Source organism: Diabrotica undecimpunctata, chromosome 9 (genome assembly GCF_040954645.1).
Source record: "Diabrotica undecimpunctata isolate CICGRU chromosome 9, icDiaUnde3, whole genome shotgun sequence".
In the NCBI taxonomy this organism is placed as follows: Eukaryota; Metazoa; Arthropoda; class Insecta; order Coleoptera; family Chrysomelidae; genus Diabrotica; species Diabrotica undecimpunctata.
Window position 1 is genome coordinate 88,981,963 of NC_092811.1, and position 20,818 is coordinate 89,002,780.

The 20,818-nt window shown below is 34.2% G+C and overlaps 1 protein-coding gene across 1 annotated transcript in view; it reads right to left on the reverse strand.

The window, feature by feature from the left end:
• The window catches only part of Top2 (DNA topoisomerase 2), a 112,517-nt gene that overhangs the window by 85,726 nt on the left and 5,973 nt on the right, over window positions 1-20,818 (reverse strand). Inside the window, exons 3-7 of the mRNA XM_072543762.1 lie at window positions 14,609-14,848; window positions 14,267-14,550; window positions 13,725-14,001; window positions 7,916-8,185; window positions 5,567-5,852 (exon numbers count right to left, since the gene is read on the reverse strand). Of these exons, the coding sequence (XP_072399863.1) occupies window positions 5,567-5,852; window positions 7,916-8,185; window positions 13,725-14,001; window positions 14,267-14,550; window positions 14,609-14,848 (1,357 nt within the window). The remainder of the gene's footprint in view (window positions 1-5,566; window positions 5,853-7,915; window positions 8,186-13,724; window positions 14,002-14,266; window positions 14,551-14,608; window positions 14,849-20,818) is intronic.

A 20,818-nucleotide genomic window follows, 5' to 3' on the forward strand; every position in this document is an offset into this window, starting at 1 on the left:
TGATGTCGAGTATTTCCAATAAACATGGCATATTATGTTTCTCTAATCTTAAACCTTCCAGTTAGTCATCGCATTTTTATTTTATCTCACATTGAAAGGTGTAATAAAAATTTACGATTTCCCGTCTTCACTTCCGATAAGAATTGCTGTGTAAAACTGTAGACGAAAACCTCGAATTCCTTGGGAAAAATATTCCCATTTTTTGTATAATCATTTTCATAAAATACCGCAGAATAATGTTCAGGAGGTCGCTTATACAAAAAGTGGTCATAATTTATTAAACAGTTTTGTAGAAATCCATTTTTAGGTTGTGATAAGGGCCTCAAACAACTAAAAACAATGTTTTTAAATTAAATAAGCCCAAACCAAAGTATCAGAAACTGATAGAACAAGGTTTGGTGAATTCAAAAATAATTGTGTGTTTTTGAGCCTTCATGTTCACCCTTTATAAGTTGAAAACGATCAACTTTAGAGAAAAATTACAATTAACCTTTATTATTCAGAATGATCCAAAAATGATAGAATATTAAAAACGATTGTTCACAAACAAAAATATTAAAGCTATTTCACTAACGCAAAAACTAGTTCGTCTCTGTCTCGCTACGTTAACGCGCTGAAGAAAACTGCATGTTTTTAGCAACGCCTGATATTATTGTTTCGTTCGTAGATCAACGTCACTAAATGATTACGTCAGTTCCACGACATTATGAATTTATCCCTACTGTTTCTAAAATAAGAAAGAGTGGGCCAACCAATGCAACTTTGAATATTTTTATATATAAATGCCGCGTGGTCGTAGAATAGCATTAAGTTTTTGCGTTTTATAAAATTTTTTGAAGAAATTAAAATATTTTTATAACCTTTTAATAAATGAATGTTTTGAAAAAATATTATAATTCAAATTTTTAATTTAAATATGTACAAATCTACAAATTATATAATTAAAACTCTCTTCTTATAAAGTATATACAAAATTAATTAAAAGTCAATCACCGGGAAAGAAAGCTCAAAAAATTGTAAGGTGTTTCGATCAAAAAACAATTGCTGATCTTGTTAGTACGCTAGAATTGCTTTTTAGCACATACACCAAAGAATTATTTTTTACAATTTGAAAATTCGAAATTTTGAAGTATATATTCGGATTTTTAAATTAAAAAAATAAGTCTCTAATAACGCCTCACTAGAGCTCCACAAAGGAAGATGAGAAAAAAGGCAAAAATGGTTACTGGGACATGGACCATAGCAAATTCCAAGAAAACCAAATCAGCAACATCCGAGGATAAAAAGAGACTTCGGAAGAATATCATCACCCCTAGTAACAGAGTTGCGAAGAAACCAAGGGGCTCTAACGAGCAGACTAGGTCATAAAGCACCGTGACAAAAGTATTCAGAATGGTGGTAGCACACAGACACCATCCTGATACTCAACTAGATCGGGCTCAAGCAAATTTGATCATTAACAAACTGGAGCAAGCACTTGATGGGGCTCCTATCATATAACTGATCCAAATAATATGCCCAAGCGCCCCATGTTCCTCACCCGCGTCCCCGAGAAAGAGCTTGATGAAGAAACCATCAGGATCCGTCTAAAGAGGCTAAATTTTTTAAAATGTTTCGTAAATTTTTGGACAGGATAACAGTATAATAAAAAGTTACATGGCGGTTTTTCGTAGTGTTGGAACAAACCTATTCCAGAGAATAACCGAATACAGAGAAGCGACACAACGGTCCAAAAGCGGGTACCATTTTTGTATACGCATGCCCGATTCTGGTTGTTTAACTGTCAAAAACACGTGCTTATTCTTTAATTCTTGTTGTTTTCGATAGTCCGTATCTATGGTAAATACTCAACACAACAAGTGCATTTGACCATTTATATAATTTATTTATAGTTAAAAGTTTATAGTTATAGTTAAATATATAAGTTTATAGTTGTAGTTTATAGTTAAAAGTTTAATTTATATTTAAAATGTCTGGATATATTTGTGCGATTCGCGGATGTTCATCTGTGACAGGAAAAGGAATAAGTTTATTTAGATTTCCTAAGAATAATAACAGGTAATTACTATTGCTTTGTAATTATTATTAATTATTACATAATAATATTGGTTTGACTTTCGAACAGTAAGCCGACGCCGACGTGTCTGTCCGAGCTATAAAAAATAAACTTTGGTCTGCCAAGGGTTAGTTCAAAATGAAAACATTAAATTTGGTTTCAGTGCTATTTCTTTTATTGAAAGAGGCAAGTCTCCGAAGGCTCAGGTCAAAAAATCAACAGATGGTGGCCGGGCTCGAAGACAACAATACGAATATAGTATTTTTAGGAAATAAAAATATATAGAGAGTTTTATACACGAGAATATTTGATTTAAGAGTGTAGGCGCAAAATTTCGGGACAATGCTTTTTAAATGCATTCATTTTTTTCGAATCCTGAAAACACTAATAAGTATTTTTGAAAAATTTAAACGCAGAATGAAAGACTACATTATTCCTGAGGGCCGAAAGTCCCTGAAAACTTCTATCATATTTATTTTAATAAGTTACAGGGGTGAAAAAAAAAAATAAGAAAATTTAGTGTGATTTTTAATTTCAAATATCTCATTCAAAAAAACTTTCTGTTTATTCTAAGGGACTTTTGACCCTCGGTAATAATGTAATCTTTCATTCTGCGTTTAAATTTTTCAAAAATATTTGTTAGTTTTCTGAGGATTCGAAAAAAATGATTGCATTTAAAAAGCATTGGCCCGAAATTTTACGCCTACGCTCTTAAACGAAACAAAGAAATTACTAAAATGCTCAAACTAAAAATTGTTGGAAACATAATTAGACCGATAATTGGTAAAATCTTACAATTACAACAGAACAATACTTCAAAATTGTAAAAACATGGTTGCAAATAAACAAACTTACATTAAATTATGAAAAAACTAAATACTCATCTACTTTTTGCTATATACAAAAGTTGTCTGCCAATTTTTAATTCGTTAAATATAAATAACAAAGATCAAATATATGAATCGGAGTACATAAAATATTTAGGAATTTGAAATGGGAATTACAAATAAAAAATATTAAAACTTTATTTGTTGTATATCTCAATATTTAGTGACATTTTTGTGACTTAGGAGAAAACTGTAAATTTATTAAGATTAGATATTGACAAAAGTTAAATATTTCATTACTTACAATATACTAATACTCTTATAGTTGTAAGTAATAAAGTATTATTTATAAATACAGAAAAAGTTCTGTGTTTAACATTTGTTCTGTTAAAATTTTTTAGTGCCAAAGTGTGGATAGAAGCTTGCAGACGAGAAGATTTGTTATTCAAAATGGATTCACTTTATAATAATTATAGGATTTGTGAACATCCATTCAAAAAAAGTAACGCGCCACAAGACATACCTCTGGGGTGGTGTGGAAACTGTCTTAAAATTTGTTTTAAAAAAATTTCATTGTGTAACTCTTTAAAGACGGGTCACGTCAAAAGACGTTTTAGCGTAACTTCCGCGACAGCCGGGTGGCATCAGTAAATTACCTTTTGTAAATCAAAAATAATTACACCATTAAGAATGTCAACAAAAGCCGGCCCTGCAGGTAACTATTTTTTCAGTGCAATATTTCATATTTATTGAAAGTCAACATAAATGCTCAATTTATATTGTGTGATATGCTCACTGACTATTAATTTTCTGGTTGTTAGCTGTCATTGGCGGCTTGGACACGTAACTTCAAAGGAGTGTCGCTTCTCTGTGTTCGGTTATTCTCTGCCTATTCATTCAAAGTTATCAAATTTTATTTAAATGAAATAAAAAAATAAATACTTTGAATATTGTAAATTTCATACCTTTTTAAGTTTTAAAATTAAAACTTTAACAATTTAATATATTAAAAATAAGGATTTTATTGTGTAAAAAACAAAAAAAAAATAGACAGTTTGCAAATCAATGGCGTCGGAATTTGATTAAGCCTAATCTTTCATGATGGTTTTAAGCCCGCGGCCACGGTTTGAGTTTATGCAGTCGCCCTCTCAAGGATTGTTTTGAAGTATAATAACAGTAACCGAATCGCCCATTTGAACTGTTCTATATGCGTCTATATTCTTTGTAAATACTTTATGTTCTTGATCCTACATCTCACAATATCTCAAATTTAATTGTTCAGTATCATTGCTCAATTTGATAGTGACAACAAAATAACCTATAATTTGTTAATTTTTTATCAGCAAAGTTGAAGTTTAGTGTTGAATCTACTTTTCCAGGCAACAAGCAGTTTTCGGACAAATATATTGATATTGAAGTGGGATATTTCGAAGTCATGGTCGAAGATCATACAAAAATTAGAAGATACAGTGGGTCCCAAGAAAGAAGGAAGCGACGATTTCTTTATGTATTGAATGAATTTATCCAAAAAAATTAAGAAAAATAACAAACTGAACACAAGAAATTAAGCAAATTAAGAAGTAAGAATATTAAATAAGTACAATTTAATTTTAAGTATCACTAAAAGAAACAAATAGTAATAATAGTAAGTAGCCTAAACGCCAAAGTTTGAACAGTCAAGACAAATAACTAAGTAACTTGCTTAATAAAAAGCAAGAATCTAAAATAACAAATAATATAGACAAAACTTTAAATTATGTATTATATAATATATTATTTCACATAAACAGTTTTGTAACGAAAAAAGGGGTGAATGCAATATTCAACTTACTCAGAATTAAACAGAATATTTATATAAAAGGCTAGGAGGAAAAGTCACACCGTTTGTCCAGTAAGGTAACTTCCCCACCTTGGAAATAAATCTGAACTACCAACATCTGTCACTTTGATCACATTTTGTTTTTGAAACGACACGTTTAAGTAATACCACTAATAATATTGATTAAATTTTAATATAATTAATAATTCGATTAATTTTTTCGCAAAATTGCCAAAAATATCGGTTGCAGTAATTTTAAAATAAGATTTAATAAACAAAATAATTTAAGGTTTTATGTTAGTTTAAATTTAAACACCTAGCGCCACCTAGGAAATAAATCTGGACTACCAAATGACAGATAAAATAAATTAAAATTATCTGACAGATAAAATGTAAACTATTTGCAAAAAAAAGTACTAAATACAAAGTTATCGGGAAAATGAATTGTGTTTATTGTAGTTCCTTATTATATTGTAGGGTATCGCGAAATCAAAAATATAACAGAAAGACTGTATAAGATTTAATTTCGATGCTTATATGTATTTCAACCTCTTTAGGTCTGATCAGAACGACATATGCAGTTGCTCTGAAACGAAACAAAATCTCTCCCGTCATAGGACAATAATTATACAAATAATTATTAACAGACGTTACAACGCCATCAACTCCACCATTAGATAACTAGCTTAACTTAAGGTTTTGTATTTTGAGAACAATTTCCGAAGTGGAAATCACTACTTCACAATTAACTTATTTTAAAGTAAAAATGTGCGTTATTCCCAATAAAAATATTACATTGCATTTTAGTTTTCTGTATAATATATTTGAATACCTAATTCGCAATTTAAAAAATATTTCACTCACCTTAAAGTTTTCATATCTTCCGGAGTATTATACTTTTTCTTATACTGTAAACCTAAGATTTTAATAATATTGTTAATTTCTTGATTCTCTAAAATTTGCTTGTGCGTAGCTTCTCTAGTGTTCAATAATTTACCTCTAAGAGGAAATATACCATAGTAATCTCTACCGACAACACCCAAACCTGATACTACTGTACTCTTAGCTGAATCTCCCTCAGTCAATATCAGAGTACACTTTAAAGCATTTTTAGTACCTGCTTCGTTGGCATCTTCCAATTTCGCAATACCTACAAAAATATATATGTTACTAGGATATTTTATTTAGATTAGACGAAATTAGCCTCTCGACATGTCAATATCACATATCTTTGTGCTAATGTATTGAATCAGTGATCTGATAGTTCTTTCAAACTTAGTAGTTTTCTAGTGAAGCATTTATTATGGCTAAGGCTTTGATAAGAACCCTTAGCACACATATACATGTGTGCTAAATAATGTCTCCGCCTAGTGCGCAGTTCGCCCTGTTCCTGCTTATTTTAAGCTTAGGAACTTTCTTTAAGGTTGGGGTTCTGAAAAAGAAAGCGTGGAATTTCCTCTAAATGACATTTGGTGTCATCTTCAAACTGGATGCGGTTTCTTCTTCTGGTACAATAGAGTCCTCGTCGACATTTTAGTCAAATCACTACAGAGTAACTACATCGTTGACCAACATACTTTTATTTCTTTCACGGAGTCCACAATACACGTTGTATATAATGGTTTTTTCTGATTTTCCAAATCGAAAAATTTGGGCATCGTTTACTTTGACTGCTCTCGCCTTCCATATTGCTCACAACACTCAAATACGTGTTCACTGCTTCGATAATCTAATGAAATAATTAAACCTATTTAAGAATTTTATGTCACACCGAAAGATGTAATAAAGTTTTATGACTTTCGCTGTCGAAAAACACTACTTGTGCAAAAAATGTAAAATATTTATAATGTATTTATGTCAGTCATGTTCTGTTTACTTCGATAGTAAAACAACTGAATCCCTGAGTTGCCGACTTTCATAGACGATCGTGGTTTTAGGGTAGGTTTAACTATTACCTACTAGAATTATAGTTTATTCGTCTTCCGGGTTTGGACCGTGTCATTTGTGAGTGACCCAAAAGTGGGTTCATCTCGACGTTTCGCTACAATTGTATGTAGCTTCTTCAGGAGAACAAAAAAGAAAAAGAAAAACAAGAGACAGGAAGATGGGTAGTTAGCAACGGTAACTCAGTTACTCAACGCAACCAGAGGCGAATACTAACTACCAAGTTGGGCATTTGGTCACAGTAACTCAACTACTCAACGCAGCCAGAGGTGAAAACCAAATGCCAGGACAGGGATTCACGTCCAACAGCTCAGAACACTAACGCGTCGAGAAGCAGGGAGTGAATCCGACGATTACTCCGCTACCGCTCTATTTATAGTTGCGGTGACCTGTAATGTCGGGACGTATCGGCACACTCCGTGGCGCGAACGTCAAGAAGCGCGCGCTGGCCAATCATGTGGCTGCATCGTGGTAGCGGGACCGGACGGCGGCTCTAGACTGAGATTCCAGATGGGAGACAAGTAGTATCCTTCCTCTCGATTGATATTATGTGGATTTTTTCGGATCTCTAGAGATTCGCGGATTTTCCTGGAATAAAAGAAGGGGCTCTTAGAAATAATATGGGTTTTTTCGAATAATATGGAATGACCGGTTTCTTGGCAGTGTTCTGCAACTGCAGAATGGGAGAAAAGACCTGATCGAATGCATCTTTGATGCTCTTGAATACGAGTTTTGACGGAACGACCAGTTTCGCCAATATACACTTGTCCACAGGAACAAGGAATAGAATAGATACCACAGGAAGATAGGGGCGGTAATGGGTCCTTAGGAGAGGGTAGATATTGTGAGATTTTCTTGGGTGGTCGAAAAGTAGTCCTGATACCTTCTTTGCGAAGAATTTTGCCAATCCTATCAGTGACACTTCGAATATACGGAAGAAAAGCCACAGGAGTATTACCCGAAGATTCTGAATTTGTCGTCCTAGGGTGTAAAGGAGGATGTAGATGTCGGTGTGTAATATTTTGAATTGTGGACTTGGAGTAACCGTTGGCGACAAGGGTTTTTTGCAGATGGCCAAGTTCTTCTCTAAGGTTGTCAGGTTCAGAAATCGAAATGGCCCGATGGATGAGAGAGTTGATCACAGAATTCTTTTGGGCAGGATGGTGGTGTGATGAAGCATGTAGGTAACGATTCGTGTGAGTCTTTTTTCTATAAACAGAGTGACCCAAACAAAAACAACACTATATAAATTGAATGGAGAAACCTCACCTTTTAATTTACTTTGCTTCTTCCCACTCGTCTTTGCCGCCAATTCATTCTGTGCTTTGAACTTAGCCCAAGACAGCACATGTTCAACAATACCACTCTTCGTTACCTGAGTAATAAACTTTTCAGACAAAGTACATTTTGATCCAAAACTCTTCATTTGTAAGGTCATATTTTCCTTTGTTTGGGAATCAAAGGTTGGATTCACAATCAAACAGTTAATGAACACCCACATGTGATACTTTACTTGAGCTGCTTTAATACTTACACCGCCTACAAAAATAAAACATATATTTATGACTTGAATGAGAAACAAATTTGTGAAACATTAAAATCACTAAGTTGCCGCACAAAATTCACTATATAAAATAAAGGTATATAAAAAGAGAAGCCCAGGTGATTCCAGTAACTATAAAGGAATCATGCTATTGAACACCACATACAAAATACTGCCAAGCATCTTGAGAAACGAAAATACACTAAGGCAATACCAACAAGACCATAGACGCCATTCACCTGCTAACACAATTTATTGAAAAGTGCTAGGAACACGAGATAAATTTACAGCTACTATTTATAGATCTCCAAAAAGCCTTTGATGCTGTAAATAAAATTTTGCTCGAAATGTAAAACATGAATATACCGGCAAAACTGATTAGATTATGAAAATGACAATAGACAACGCTGTAACAGACGAGAGAAATACAGAAGCTAATAATATAGAAGTAGGAGTACGATAAGATGACAGCTTATCTACTACAAGTTTTAACAAGTTTTAACTAGAGCGATCAAAAAAAAAAACTGGAATCAACAAGATGATCACACAAATCTCTATCACTGATTGGAAAAGCTGAAAAAATACAAAGTATATGTTAATATAAAGGAAAAATTATAACATAGGTAATATAAAGAATGAACAATATATATTCCAAAAGTAGAGAGAATTAAGAATCTAGGTGTAACATTAGACACCTCAAACGACAGGAGTGCAGAGATAACTGTAAGAATAAAAGAGGCATATTGGAAATACCAAAAACTACTAAGACAGGCATATCAGTGAAAATACCAAAATTAAAATATATAAAACAGCAATAATGTCTTACATGATCATAATCCACCTTGGATGTAACGCATACCATCATATAACTTTAAACTTACGTCATTTGACAAAAAACTCCACTAATCATGATTTAATTATTTCCCATTTTAGAAAAATCCTTAGTTGCTCTAAAGATCATACCCAGATATACACTGATGTTTCAAAAACAACTGAAGTTGTGGAAGCATCTGTAGAAACTCCAGAGAAGGTCCTCAAATTCAAACTACCTAATGTTAATACTATCTATACAGCCGAACTGTACATTCTCTATCGCGCCATGAAAATAACCAATCTGACAATAAACTGCAAATATATTATCTTAACAGGCTCACTTAGTGCCATACAAAGCATCCGACAACTGTTTAAAAAAAACCAGCTTTAAAAAAAATTAAAACTGTCCTTTATAGTGCTAAAAACGAAATAGTGAGTGATGTTTCCGAAATTGTAAACACAAGTAGAATGTATCTCCTTTGGTGTTTTATTCTCAGTTGTCGCTATAACGTCCATATTGAAGACATTTTATTATTGCTTCTTTTGACGAAAAAGATTTCACTTTTAGAGCTTCTGTACCAGTCGCTCTGATGAATCCTGGTAGGATGAAATACGTATAAACGAATATACAGAGGAACAATACGTGAAATCAAATCTTAATTGTCTTTTCTTTTAGAAACATATTAATTTAAAAATTTAAATATCAAATTGTTATTTGTAGTTTACTGAGCTGTAGTTTTCATAATTAAAATAATATCAACAACATAGTTGGAAAAAAAATCAAAAAAAGCCAGGTTTTTTATTAAAAAACCAGTTGGTTTAAACCAAGGTTTCAAGCATGTTAGAAGTGAAACCCCTCATAGAGACATGAAATGTGTTACCTACCTCGAGGAGCCAAGAAATAATAACGCGTATCGGATTCGGCCATACTAGGTTAACGCATGATTGATTAAAAAGTGAGAATCGCCGCGGTGTGAAACTTGTAATACCACACTAACAATAAAACATATACTATGTGAATGTCCCCTCTATAATAATCAACGAAGTAAGAACCAGATACCAGCAACACTTCTATAAGCTCTAGCTGTGCAGACTGTAATTTCAAAAATATTCTTAATTTCTTGAAAGACATTAATAATTATCACAAAATTTAATAAGCCTTGTAATCTATTCATTTGTCGCTATTGGCCATTTGGTCGATGCGATTATCTAAAGAAAAAAAAACAGCAATCAGTCATAACCTAGACAGTAAAGACAATGTACCTAACTAATAGAGACGAAGAGAAGCTAATATTAATAATAAGCCAGATCCTCAGAAGAATTCTTGGACCAAAAAAATCCAAGACGGCGAGTTTGGATAAATATTTAACAATGAGATAATAATCAGATAAATGGAGAAGATAGAGTCAGCATGTACTAAGACAAGAAGATAAATTAATAAAGAAAATATTAAAGTGCAAACCTACAAATACAAGACCTAAAGGGAGACCAAAGTGAAGATGAGAAGATCAGGTCAAAGAAGATATTAACAGGCGGTATATTCCTGCTCAGGAATGACAGGCCGGTATATATTGTTATGACTAACAATCGAGTGACAGCTGTGGGTATTTAGAATCACCCTTAAATAAGAAGTGTCATGGGATGACATTTTTTATAGAATGTACGCGAGGACAGTTGAGGGTCGAGATGATTTATCAAATTAATTAATTATTCAATATCAGTTAGTTCAGTATTTTATACATTTTTAATAAAGTTTTGGTTCGTGATCCACGTGTTTCAAGAAAACCACGGTACATATTGGTGTCAGAAGCAAGATGTCTTAGTGGCCGAGCTCAGACAATTATTAGTTAAAAATGCCGAGAACTAGAGGACAAAGTGACTTTTTGACGGATTCTGGAGATGTTCCAGAAGGTCCCTCCTACCAAGATCCTTCATTAATAGCCATGCTGCAGGGTCTGATGACTACATTGCAAGAAAATGTGAAAGAAAACCAAGCCAAACCTTTAAAGAAGACATGTTCGAAAAATTGGCAGGGCTCGAGACGAGGATACAAGAAACCAATTCAGAACTTCATGCGGAAGTCCGTGATATTACTACACAACTACGTACAGAGATACCCGAAGCCGCTACTGAGACCACAACGCAACTTCGCATAGAGATATAAGACGCTGCGAATGATAATACCTTGCAACTGCGAACAGAAATGCAGTAATTTGACCGCAAATTGAAAGATGATGTACGCGAAATAATGAGTCACGCGAATCTGCAAATATTCCTCAATTCGCAAGTCATTTCAGCCCAGCTAAAATCAAACCACCAATATTCGATGTCACGATTAGTTGGTCAGTTTATCTGAAACAGTTTCTTGCAGCTGCGCAAGCCAATTCGTGGTCCGATGAAGAAAATACCACTACACTTGTAGTTTCCCTCCAAGGAGGAGCCCGGAATGTTTTGCAGACCACCTCTGATGAACAGCAAAATAACTTTTCCTTGGCGTCTCAATTGGAAAAGTGATATGGTGACAAACATCTGTAGCAAATGTACCAAACTCAGTTAAGGTCCACAAAGCAGAAATCAGGCGAATCTCTACAAGAATTTGAAGCTGATATAGCACGCATTATCAGACTAGCCTATCCTACTGCCCCAGATGACTTTCTGGAACAACTGGCTGTCTAAAGTTTTGTAGATGGACTACGGCTATCATGACCATGTTCATTATATAGACTGTAAAGGCTAGAAATAAAACACTAAGAGACGTCTTGTTCCATGCATTAGAGTACGAGGCAGCCAAAACCGCCTCAAAGTCACAAGAATTTGCCAGGATCAGGCCACCAACGATAATGAAAATTTGGTGAACTTCTAACGAGACTTTAAGGTTTTCTCAAGCGTATAGAAAATAGAGGCCGCAACAGTCGTCCAACCACATTTAGATGTTGGCAGTGTTGAGAACTAACTCATCATAGAAATCAATGTCAGTATACGGTACCTCAGGAAAATGAACAGGGAAACGATCAGTAACCAGCCGTAAGGGGTAACAGCTGGTTGACTCCTACAATGTCTCAGTAGTTGGAGTTCCACAATCCTTCGTGCTGAACAACTTGCAGATGCTGATGTTGCACCAATTCTTTCCACAATAGAAAAAGGTACGGTCGACCAACCTGGAGTGAGATTTCTGACAAGAGTGTAATACTGAATTTCTTAGAATTAGTGGATTGTGTTTTACACACAAAATAGGAAAGTCCCGATAGAAGCCAGCACAAATTTCAACTTGTCCTCCAAAAAGCCGAGTTAGTGAAGTACTTTCGGAGTGTCACAGCAGTGTATCCGGAGGCCATTTGGAAATAAACAAGACTCTAGCAAAAGTTCGAGATCGATTCTACTGAATGAGATGTCGCTGGGATATTGAGATGAGAGGTGGTGCCGTGAATGTACAGAATGTGCGGCTAGTAAATGTCCTAGAACGAGAAGCCAAGGCCTGATGAGGCAATATTTGGTCGAAGCTCCTTTCGAAAGGGTCGCTGTGGACATCGCTGGACCATATCCCCGTACAGTAATTGGTAACTGGTACATTTTAGCGGCCACGGATTATTTCAGTAATCTAATAATCAGTAAGTACTGGTTAATCATTTGTTGTGTTGCTTTGGAGTTTAAAGAGAAAAACACTCCGACCAAGGTCTAAAGTTTACATTGAATCTGTTCGAGAAAATGTGTCAGATGCTGGGAGTTGTGAAGACCAAAACAGCAGCTTTGTGACCTCAGTCAGATGGAATGGTGGAGATATTCCACCGAACTTTACTTCAACATCTTCGAATTGTTGTCAATGAACATCAAGATAACTGGGACAACTATATCCAGCTCTTCCTTTTTCCATCCATGAGTCGACAAGTAAAACACCAGCGAGTTTTATTCGGGAAAGAGTTACGGCTTACTGCTGATCTATTATTTGGAACTCATGAACTCCGTGAAGAATATAACAACAGTTACACCCAAAACTTATCTGAAAGAATTGACGATATTCATATGAAGGTTCGAAAACATTTGAGAATGGAGGGCGATAGGGTGAACACTCGATATGACAGACGAGCTAACTCTTCTGGGTTCAAGGAAGGAGATTTGGCGTGGTTTTATAATCCAGTAAGTTATAAGAGGCGATATCCAAAGCTACAGAAGTCATGGGAAGGTCCGTATTCCGTTGTAACCCGAATCAATGATGTCTACCGAATCAAACGACCAAGAACAAAAATGAAGATCGTACATCTGCATCGATTGGCCCCGTATCGAGGAGACAGTGGACTGGCAGGGTTGCCACTCTAAAGGAGGGGGAAATGTTAGGACTAACACTCGAGTGACAACTGTTGGTATTTGAAATCACCCTTAAACCCGAATGGTCATAGGATGACATTTTTTTATAGAATGTTCGCAAGGACAGTTAAGGCTCGAGATGGGTTGTCAAATTCATTAATTTTTCAATGTCAGTTAGTTCAGTATTTCATACATTTTTAATTAAATTTAAGTTCGTGATCTACGTATTTCAAGAAAACCACGGTAAAATATCTACACCTTTAAGGAAAATTTTAGTGTGTGACTCTCTTCGTTTTAAAAAAATTCTTTTATATCTCCTTTCTAATTAATGTTGCAATAAGTTTCGATTGGCACATTTTAAGATCAATTTACACAGCTTGAAGAAAAATTGTGAAGAAAATGTTGCACCTGAATACTTACCCTTATTTTTCTTCTTTAACACTTCTATGAGTTGTTTAACAATCATGTCGGTGACATAATCAACATGTCTACCCCCTTTTGTCGTTGCAATACTGTTAACGAATGATACTTGTTGAAATCCTCTATCTGACAGAGTTACAGCTATTTCCCACCTTTCATTGGCTACTTCATGAACTACTTTCAGTGAGTTGCCTGTATCATCTTCCTTACCCTTGATGTACAAATCAATGTAATCTTTGAAATTCTTTACTGGAAGTCGGGTGTTGTTTAGGAACACCTGCAATTTAATTTAATATTTATTTTTTATTTTGATTTAATTTAATATTGGACATATTATAAAAAAAAGCGAGAAATCATAAGAATAGATCATGATGTTGATGAAAGAATGAACTAATAAAAGAGAATATCGACTGCTTTATTGTACACGAAATAGTAGTAGTAGAATAGTACAAATAGGAACCAATAGTATTACCAAATCATAACAAACAAAGCTCAAGTAAAAGACTATCAGAAATCCATTATTTAGGTAAATAAAAACTTACTTTAACGCCCCTGGTGGAGGCAGCCACATCAAAGGCTCTCTTTGATAATAAACCAACAATATCATCATCTAATTTTTCCATTTTAAATTTAGATAAGTCTGGACTGAAAGTGATTTTGGTGTAGTCTTCACCATAGGCATCTTTAACCTTGGGCTCTGAGGCTTTGGTCATATTGCTAGCCCAGGTTTGCTTGAATTGCTTTTTGTATTCCTTGGAAGATGTTTCAACTATAAACTTGTCACTGAATATGTTACAAAGTTTAGCACCATAACCATTTCTACCACCTGAAATCACAGTGATGTATTTATTTACTAAATAAAAAAACTAAAGTATTTATTTTACCTGTAACTTTTTCTTCCTCGTCATTGTAATTTGAAGAAGTTAACAGATGACCAAAGATCATAGTCGGAACAAACATTTTTTCCTCTTTGTGCATTACTACAGGAATACCCTTCCCATTATTCCAAACCGAAATTGTATTTTCTTCAGGTTTGATTTCAATTTTAATACAATCCATGTTCTTGTCACGTTGCTTGTTGTCGGCAGCATTTACTAATATTTCATCAAATATTTTATATAAACCTAAAAAATCATTTATTAAAATATTGGATAAAGGCATTAGTCTTATACGGCATTCTAACAATTGCTAGACCGGATATAAACAAACATTCGCATTTTAGAGACGTTAGAGATATATAAATATGTATGTTTAGATCTCACACTTATTGCATGAAATTTGTGTTACATACGAGATATCAGATGTCACTATGGACGAAAATAGATTTAGGAAGACCTACTATAACAAATTTTGATTTATTGACTAGCCTCTAAGTGAGTACAAAATAAACAACTGATCGAATCCTCGATGAAAGGGGAGGATATAACAAATATATTAAGATAGAAAAAACAAACAAGGCGACTACCAAAAGGGCACTACACACCATCTTCGTTATTAATGAACATATAGTTACATATGAGATACAGTAGACTGAGAGTTGAACAACCAATCAGAAACCAAGGTTGGTTGAAACCAAATAGAACTGGCAAATGACGCAATTGCCCATTTAGTTCTCCGTTCGGAAGGGGGCCAGAAAGCCCTGCCTGTCGTAAGAGGTGACTAATGGGTAGGAATCGAGAGGTGGAGAGCCGTCGCTTGAGGTGTCGGGTCTGTAGAAACGCACTCGTGGCGCTTAGGCGTCACGGTCACTGGTCTACACTCCAAGTATCCGATACGAGACTCTCGTGGGACCACTCTACTCTCATTCCAAAAGAACCAGCTGAGCCCGTTTGCACCTCTTTTGGTCCACACCACCATTAGGGGCGCCTGTGTCTCGGCACGGCACGTACCCACCTTGGAGATTCAAGAGTGGTAGAGGAGAGATCCTCGGCGGCGACCTGTCTACGTGCGAGGTGGAAAATCCTCTGCCTGCGACTCTGCCCCTGGGAGGGACTAACGGAGGGGTGTACGTAATCGGAACACAGGTACTCGATAGGTGACTCATTTGTGAACATTTATAATTCAGTACTACTTGATTTATTAAGAAAATAAAGATTATCTGAAGGCATTGAAAACGATGACTTGGGATACAAGGTTGTAATTGAACCATGCCAAGATATACCACACAAATCTTTGGTTGTTTTTGATAACTTTTTTATAAGTTGCAAACTGTTGGAAGATTTATATGCTAAACAGCCGTATGCTATAGGTACAGTCAGACCTAATCGCAAAGGTTTTCCCGATTTCACGAGGAAAAAGCAAACCGAAAATGAAAACTTCGAAAGAATGAATTCTATTGTTTGAGCAGTGGCCCTATAGCAGCAATAAAAATTTTGGATACCAAAGAAGTCACGAAATCCCGAAACAGGTCGATTTTTGTTATAAAATTCCCATCTTATAACGTACATGGAGTAGGGATGACGTCACCGGTGTGGGTGTAGTGACATAACCGTTAATTTTTTTAAATAGAAATTGGTATAATGCGACACCTCATTTGAAGGAGGCGTCGGAGGCAATTCTCTATTTAACGACATTACATTTTTAACTAAAATATTTTTTTAAGAGTACAAAAACAATTTTTTTTTAATTTAAATTCAACTAAATTACAACTAATGATTTAATTCATAATGTACTTTAAAGTAACCAAATTATGCATAACAATTATTTTAAATTAAATGTTCGAAATGCCATCCATCGGTTCCTGTCATGACTTTCTGAAGTAAATACTTAAAAAAGCAAAAATAAGTAAAAATAATAATGGACACAAAAAGTTATCTCATAAACACTTAACTTTTTGTCAAATATTAATTCAAGCAAGTGATAGTGGCATAGTTACTGTAATATTTATCGACGTAAATGTTTTGATTTTGTGAATTGTCAGTCAATTGTAATTTTTACTTTTGAATACTAAATTATGGCTCACCTAAATGAAACACATCGCATAGAAATATTAATTCTTAGCGGATGCGGAGATAAAAAAAGAACACACGAGGTATGCAATTTATTCAACGCACAATATCCACACAGACCCATCAGCCAATCAACAGTAAGTAAAATAGTCCGAAAATTTGGAGAAACTGTAGGTATTACATAAAAAAACGAAAAATACCATCCCTACAAAATTCAACTACATCAGGAATGAAACGACGATGATCCCAATCGCTGGCTTCAATTTTCTAAAATTATGCAGGATTTCCAAATCCTGCATAATCCAAATCCAAATTTCATCAATCAAATCCTTTTTTCCGATGAAGCCGCATTTTTTATACATGGTACCGTGAATCGTCAAAATTGCAGATATTGGAGTCAAGAAAACCCACATTGGATGACTGAGTCACACACGCAATATTCTCAGAAAGTAAATGTATGGGCAGGGATCATTAATGACAGAATCATTGGCCCTTTTTTCTTTGAAGAAAATCTAACAGGAGAACGTTATTTAACTTTTTTGAGAAATCAACTTATACCTGTCCTTGCTAACATGTATCCAAATGCCAATAATCCAAATTCACCTAGTGAAAATATCTGGTTTCAACAAAATGGAGCCCCTTCGCATTACGCACGTGAAGTACGTCAATTTTTAAATCATTGCTTTACCAGGAGGTGGATCGGAAGACGAGGTTTTATAGAGTGGTCGCCAGATCTAACACCTCATAGACTTGTTCCTGTGGGGTTACATAAAATCAAAAGTTTATGACAATAGACCCCAAAACTTACAGGACTTGAAAGATAGAATTAGGCATGAAATGAGTCTAATTACTCCAGAAGTCATCCGCAATGTACTTGATGAATGTGTCCGTAGATTCGCATATTGTCAAGAAACCGATGGATGGCAGTTTAACATTTAATTTAAAATAATTATTATGCATGATTTGGTTACTATAAAGTACATTACTAATTAAATCATTAGTTGTAATTTCATTGAATTTAAATTAAAAAAAAATTGTTTTTGTACCCTTAAAAAAATATTTTAGTTAAAAATGTAATGTCGTTAAATAGAGAATTAAATTCTCGTTTAAATGAGATGTCGCATTATACCGATTTCTATTTAAAAAAATTAACGATTACGTCACTACACCTACACAGGTGACATCATCCCTACTCCATGTATGTTATAACATGGGTATTTTATAACAAAAATCGACCTGTTTCGGGATTTCCCTCAAAACTAGACGGATCTCGAAAATAATGATATTCCATAATTTAGCCGTTCACTGTATATATATATATATATATATATATATATATATATATATATATATATATATATATATATATATTCAGGGATTCTACAGTATTTACTGCCTTCCCTCGCTCAACCGTTTCCATCTCTCTCTGTTGTCCCATTCTCCATCGTTTATGCCTCTCTTACTCATATCGTCGTCTACTTCGTTTCTCCAGGATTTTCGGGGTCGTCCTCTTTTCCTCCTTCCTATGGGGCTCCATTCGGTTATTCTCTTTATCCATCTGCTGTCGCTAGTTCTTCTTACATGTCCATACCACTTTAGTCTTTTTTGTTCTTAGTATGTCTGTTTCTATTGATGTTCTTTGCTTTATTTCATCATTACTTCTCTTATCCATTCTTGTTACTCTGCAGCATCTTCGCAGTCATTCCATCTCTGTTGCTACTATCTTACTTCTGTTTTTCTTGTTTATGATCCAATTTTCAGCCCCATATGTCATAATACTTCGTACTAATGTTTTATAAATCTGTGTTTTTGTCTTCATATTTAGGTGTCTATCCCACCATACTGAGTTAAGTTGTCAGATTGCTGTTCTTGTTTCTGTAGATCTTCTATATCTTCTTCACTTGTAGATAGCTACTCTGTTTTCGCCAGGTTAATATCTAGGCCAGCCTTGGTATATTCTTCTTGTAGTTTCTTCATCATGTAGCTGAGGTCGTCTTGGTCTTGTGCAATCACTACTTGATCGTCTGCAAAGCTTAACATATATAGGTATTCGTTCCGTACCGGTACTCACATGCCTTCATATTTTCTTTTCCATGTAGTCAAGGCTTTCTCTAAGTATATTTTGATATGAACATGAAGTAACCATGATTAAACATACACAAAGAGACGGCACCAAGAAAGATATAATGTGCCCAAAAGTGATTGTAGATTATACACTAAACATGGGAGGTGTTGATCATATCCCATAAGTAGGAAGTCTAGAAAATCGAGGATGAGATTGTTCTTCTTTTGGGAATAAAAAAACAGGAAACTTTGGTGTTCCAGACGAAATTCGGCTGTTAAATGTAGGACCACATTTACCAAATGTTTATTTATTGAAACATCTGGTAACATTTAAAATTATACATTTATTTACATTTACATTTATATACATTTTTTTTTCTAGTTTTAATAAATCAGTTGATTAGTGTAATGTTTGACCAAAATATGAGACATCGAACTTCTGGTTCAAAAGTGATAAAGAATATAAATTTCAGTTAAAATTCACAACTCGCCCTGTATGTTGTTGAACAATGGGAACAGACACTTTTTATTGGTCATTTGTTATTTCCCATAGGAGCCTCCATATGATGTAGGAATATGTACAGTTTATCATGACTCACCCTAAGTATAATTAAATTTTGGTTTATATTATTTTTCTTACACATAACTTTTAATAGATAAGATCTCTTATCTTTTAATCATTTCAAAAACATTTTATGATGCACTATATTTTTATTGCTAATACAAAACATTTTCTTTTTGTTTCTTAAAATATCATGTAAACTCATCAGAAACAGAGGTTTTGGATTTTCCCCAAAACACTGAAAAAAATCAACTAAAGATATTTAAACAATTTATGTTGTATATTGTAACAGCTTAACCCATTAAGGGCCGAGACAATAAACAAAGAGAAATTTGACAATTGATTTATTAGATTGGATTAAAAACACATAAATTAAGACTAATTTACAACCAAAAAGAATTTTTTTTTCTCATGAAAGGAAAAACAGGTAGGTGCGTATACGCACCTTTGGCCGAATACGCATACAATTTTTAAAAAAGGAACATATTGTATCTTAACTGTAAATTAAATTTTAAGATGAACATTTTCGAAACATTCGGGGTGTAGATGCACTGTACACTTTTTACATAAATAAATAGTATTACTTTTGCACATCCGACATTTTCTTCTTGCACTATTATCGTCTCTTTTTATAATGTGGCCAATATTGTCGAATCTAGTTTCATCTGGTAAAGCAAATTTAGATGGACGTCCATATACTGAGTTTGACAATGATGTAGCGGATTCTTCACTATTCTCTGCATGTTCACTATATTTTAGTAAGTTAAGAACCAATCTCGAACGAAACTCCAGTTGGGAAATTTTAGAATCATTCGCAATTTTAAAAATTTTCCAACTATTGACCACCATACTGTCAATCATGTTAGTAAACAACGGCCACCACCACTTTTTTCCTCTTATTTTAATAAGGTAATTCGCAATGCCATTATCATGCAGATCCACTCCACCCATGTATTGGTTATATTGGTAAATTACATTAGGCTGAGGGATAAGAATTTCTTTGTGTTCTTTACGGTTATAACGTTTAGTTTGCATAAGGGGTAAAACGTCACATGTATTTGTCATTACAGTCACTACTGAATTATCGTTCCATCTTGTCATCAAAACTTCTAAATTGGAATCGAATGCATGTATATGAACCTCTTTCCTTTTTTTTTTTCATAATTTTGTTTTCTTCTAGAGGACACTTAGCAGTGCAATTTTCCCTTACTCTTCCTGTTGCAAAGAATCCTTTTTCTTTCAATAGTTCAAAAAGAGCATATGACGTAAAGAAGTTGTCGAAAAAAACCTTATGTTGCTGTGGGTTTTTAACTATCGAAAGTAAATTCAAAACAACTGCCGTTCCTAAGCTAAAACTATTATGTTTTCTCAGTTTTTCCGCCATATGGAATAAATTTGAACAAATAACCAGTATCAGAACATAAACACCATAGTTTAAAACCAAATCTAACGCAATGAAGTGTATTGACTATTGACGAGATCCTAATTTTAAATTGTTTAGTCTACAAAAAAAATATAAT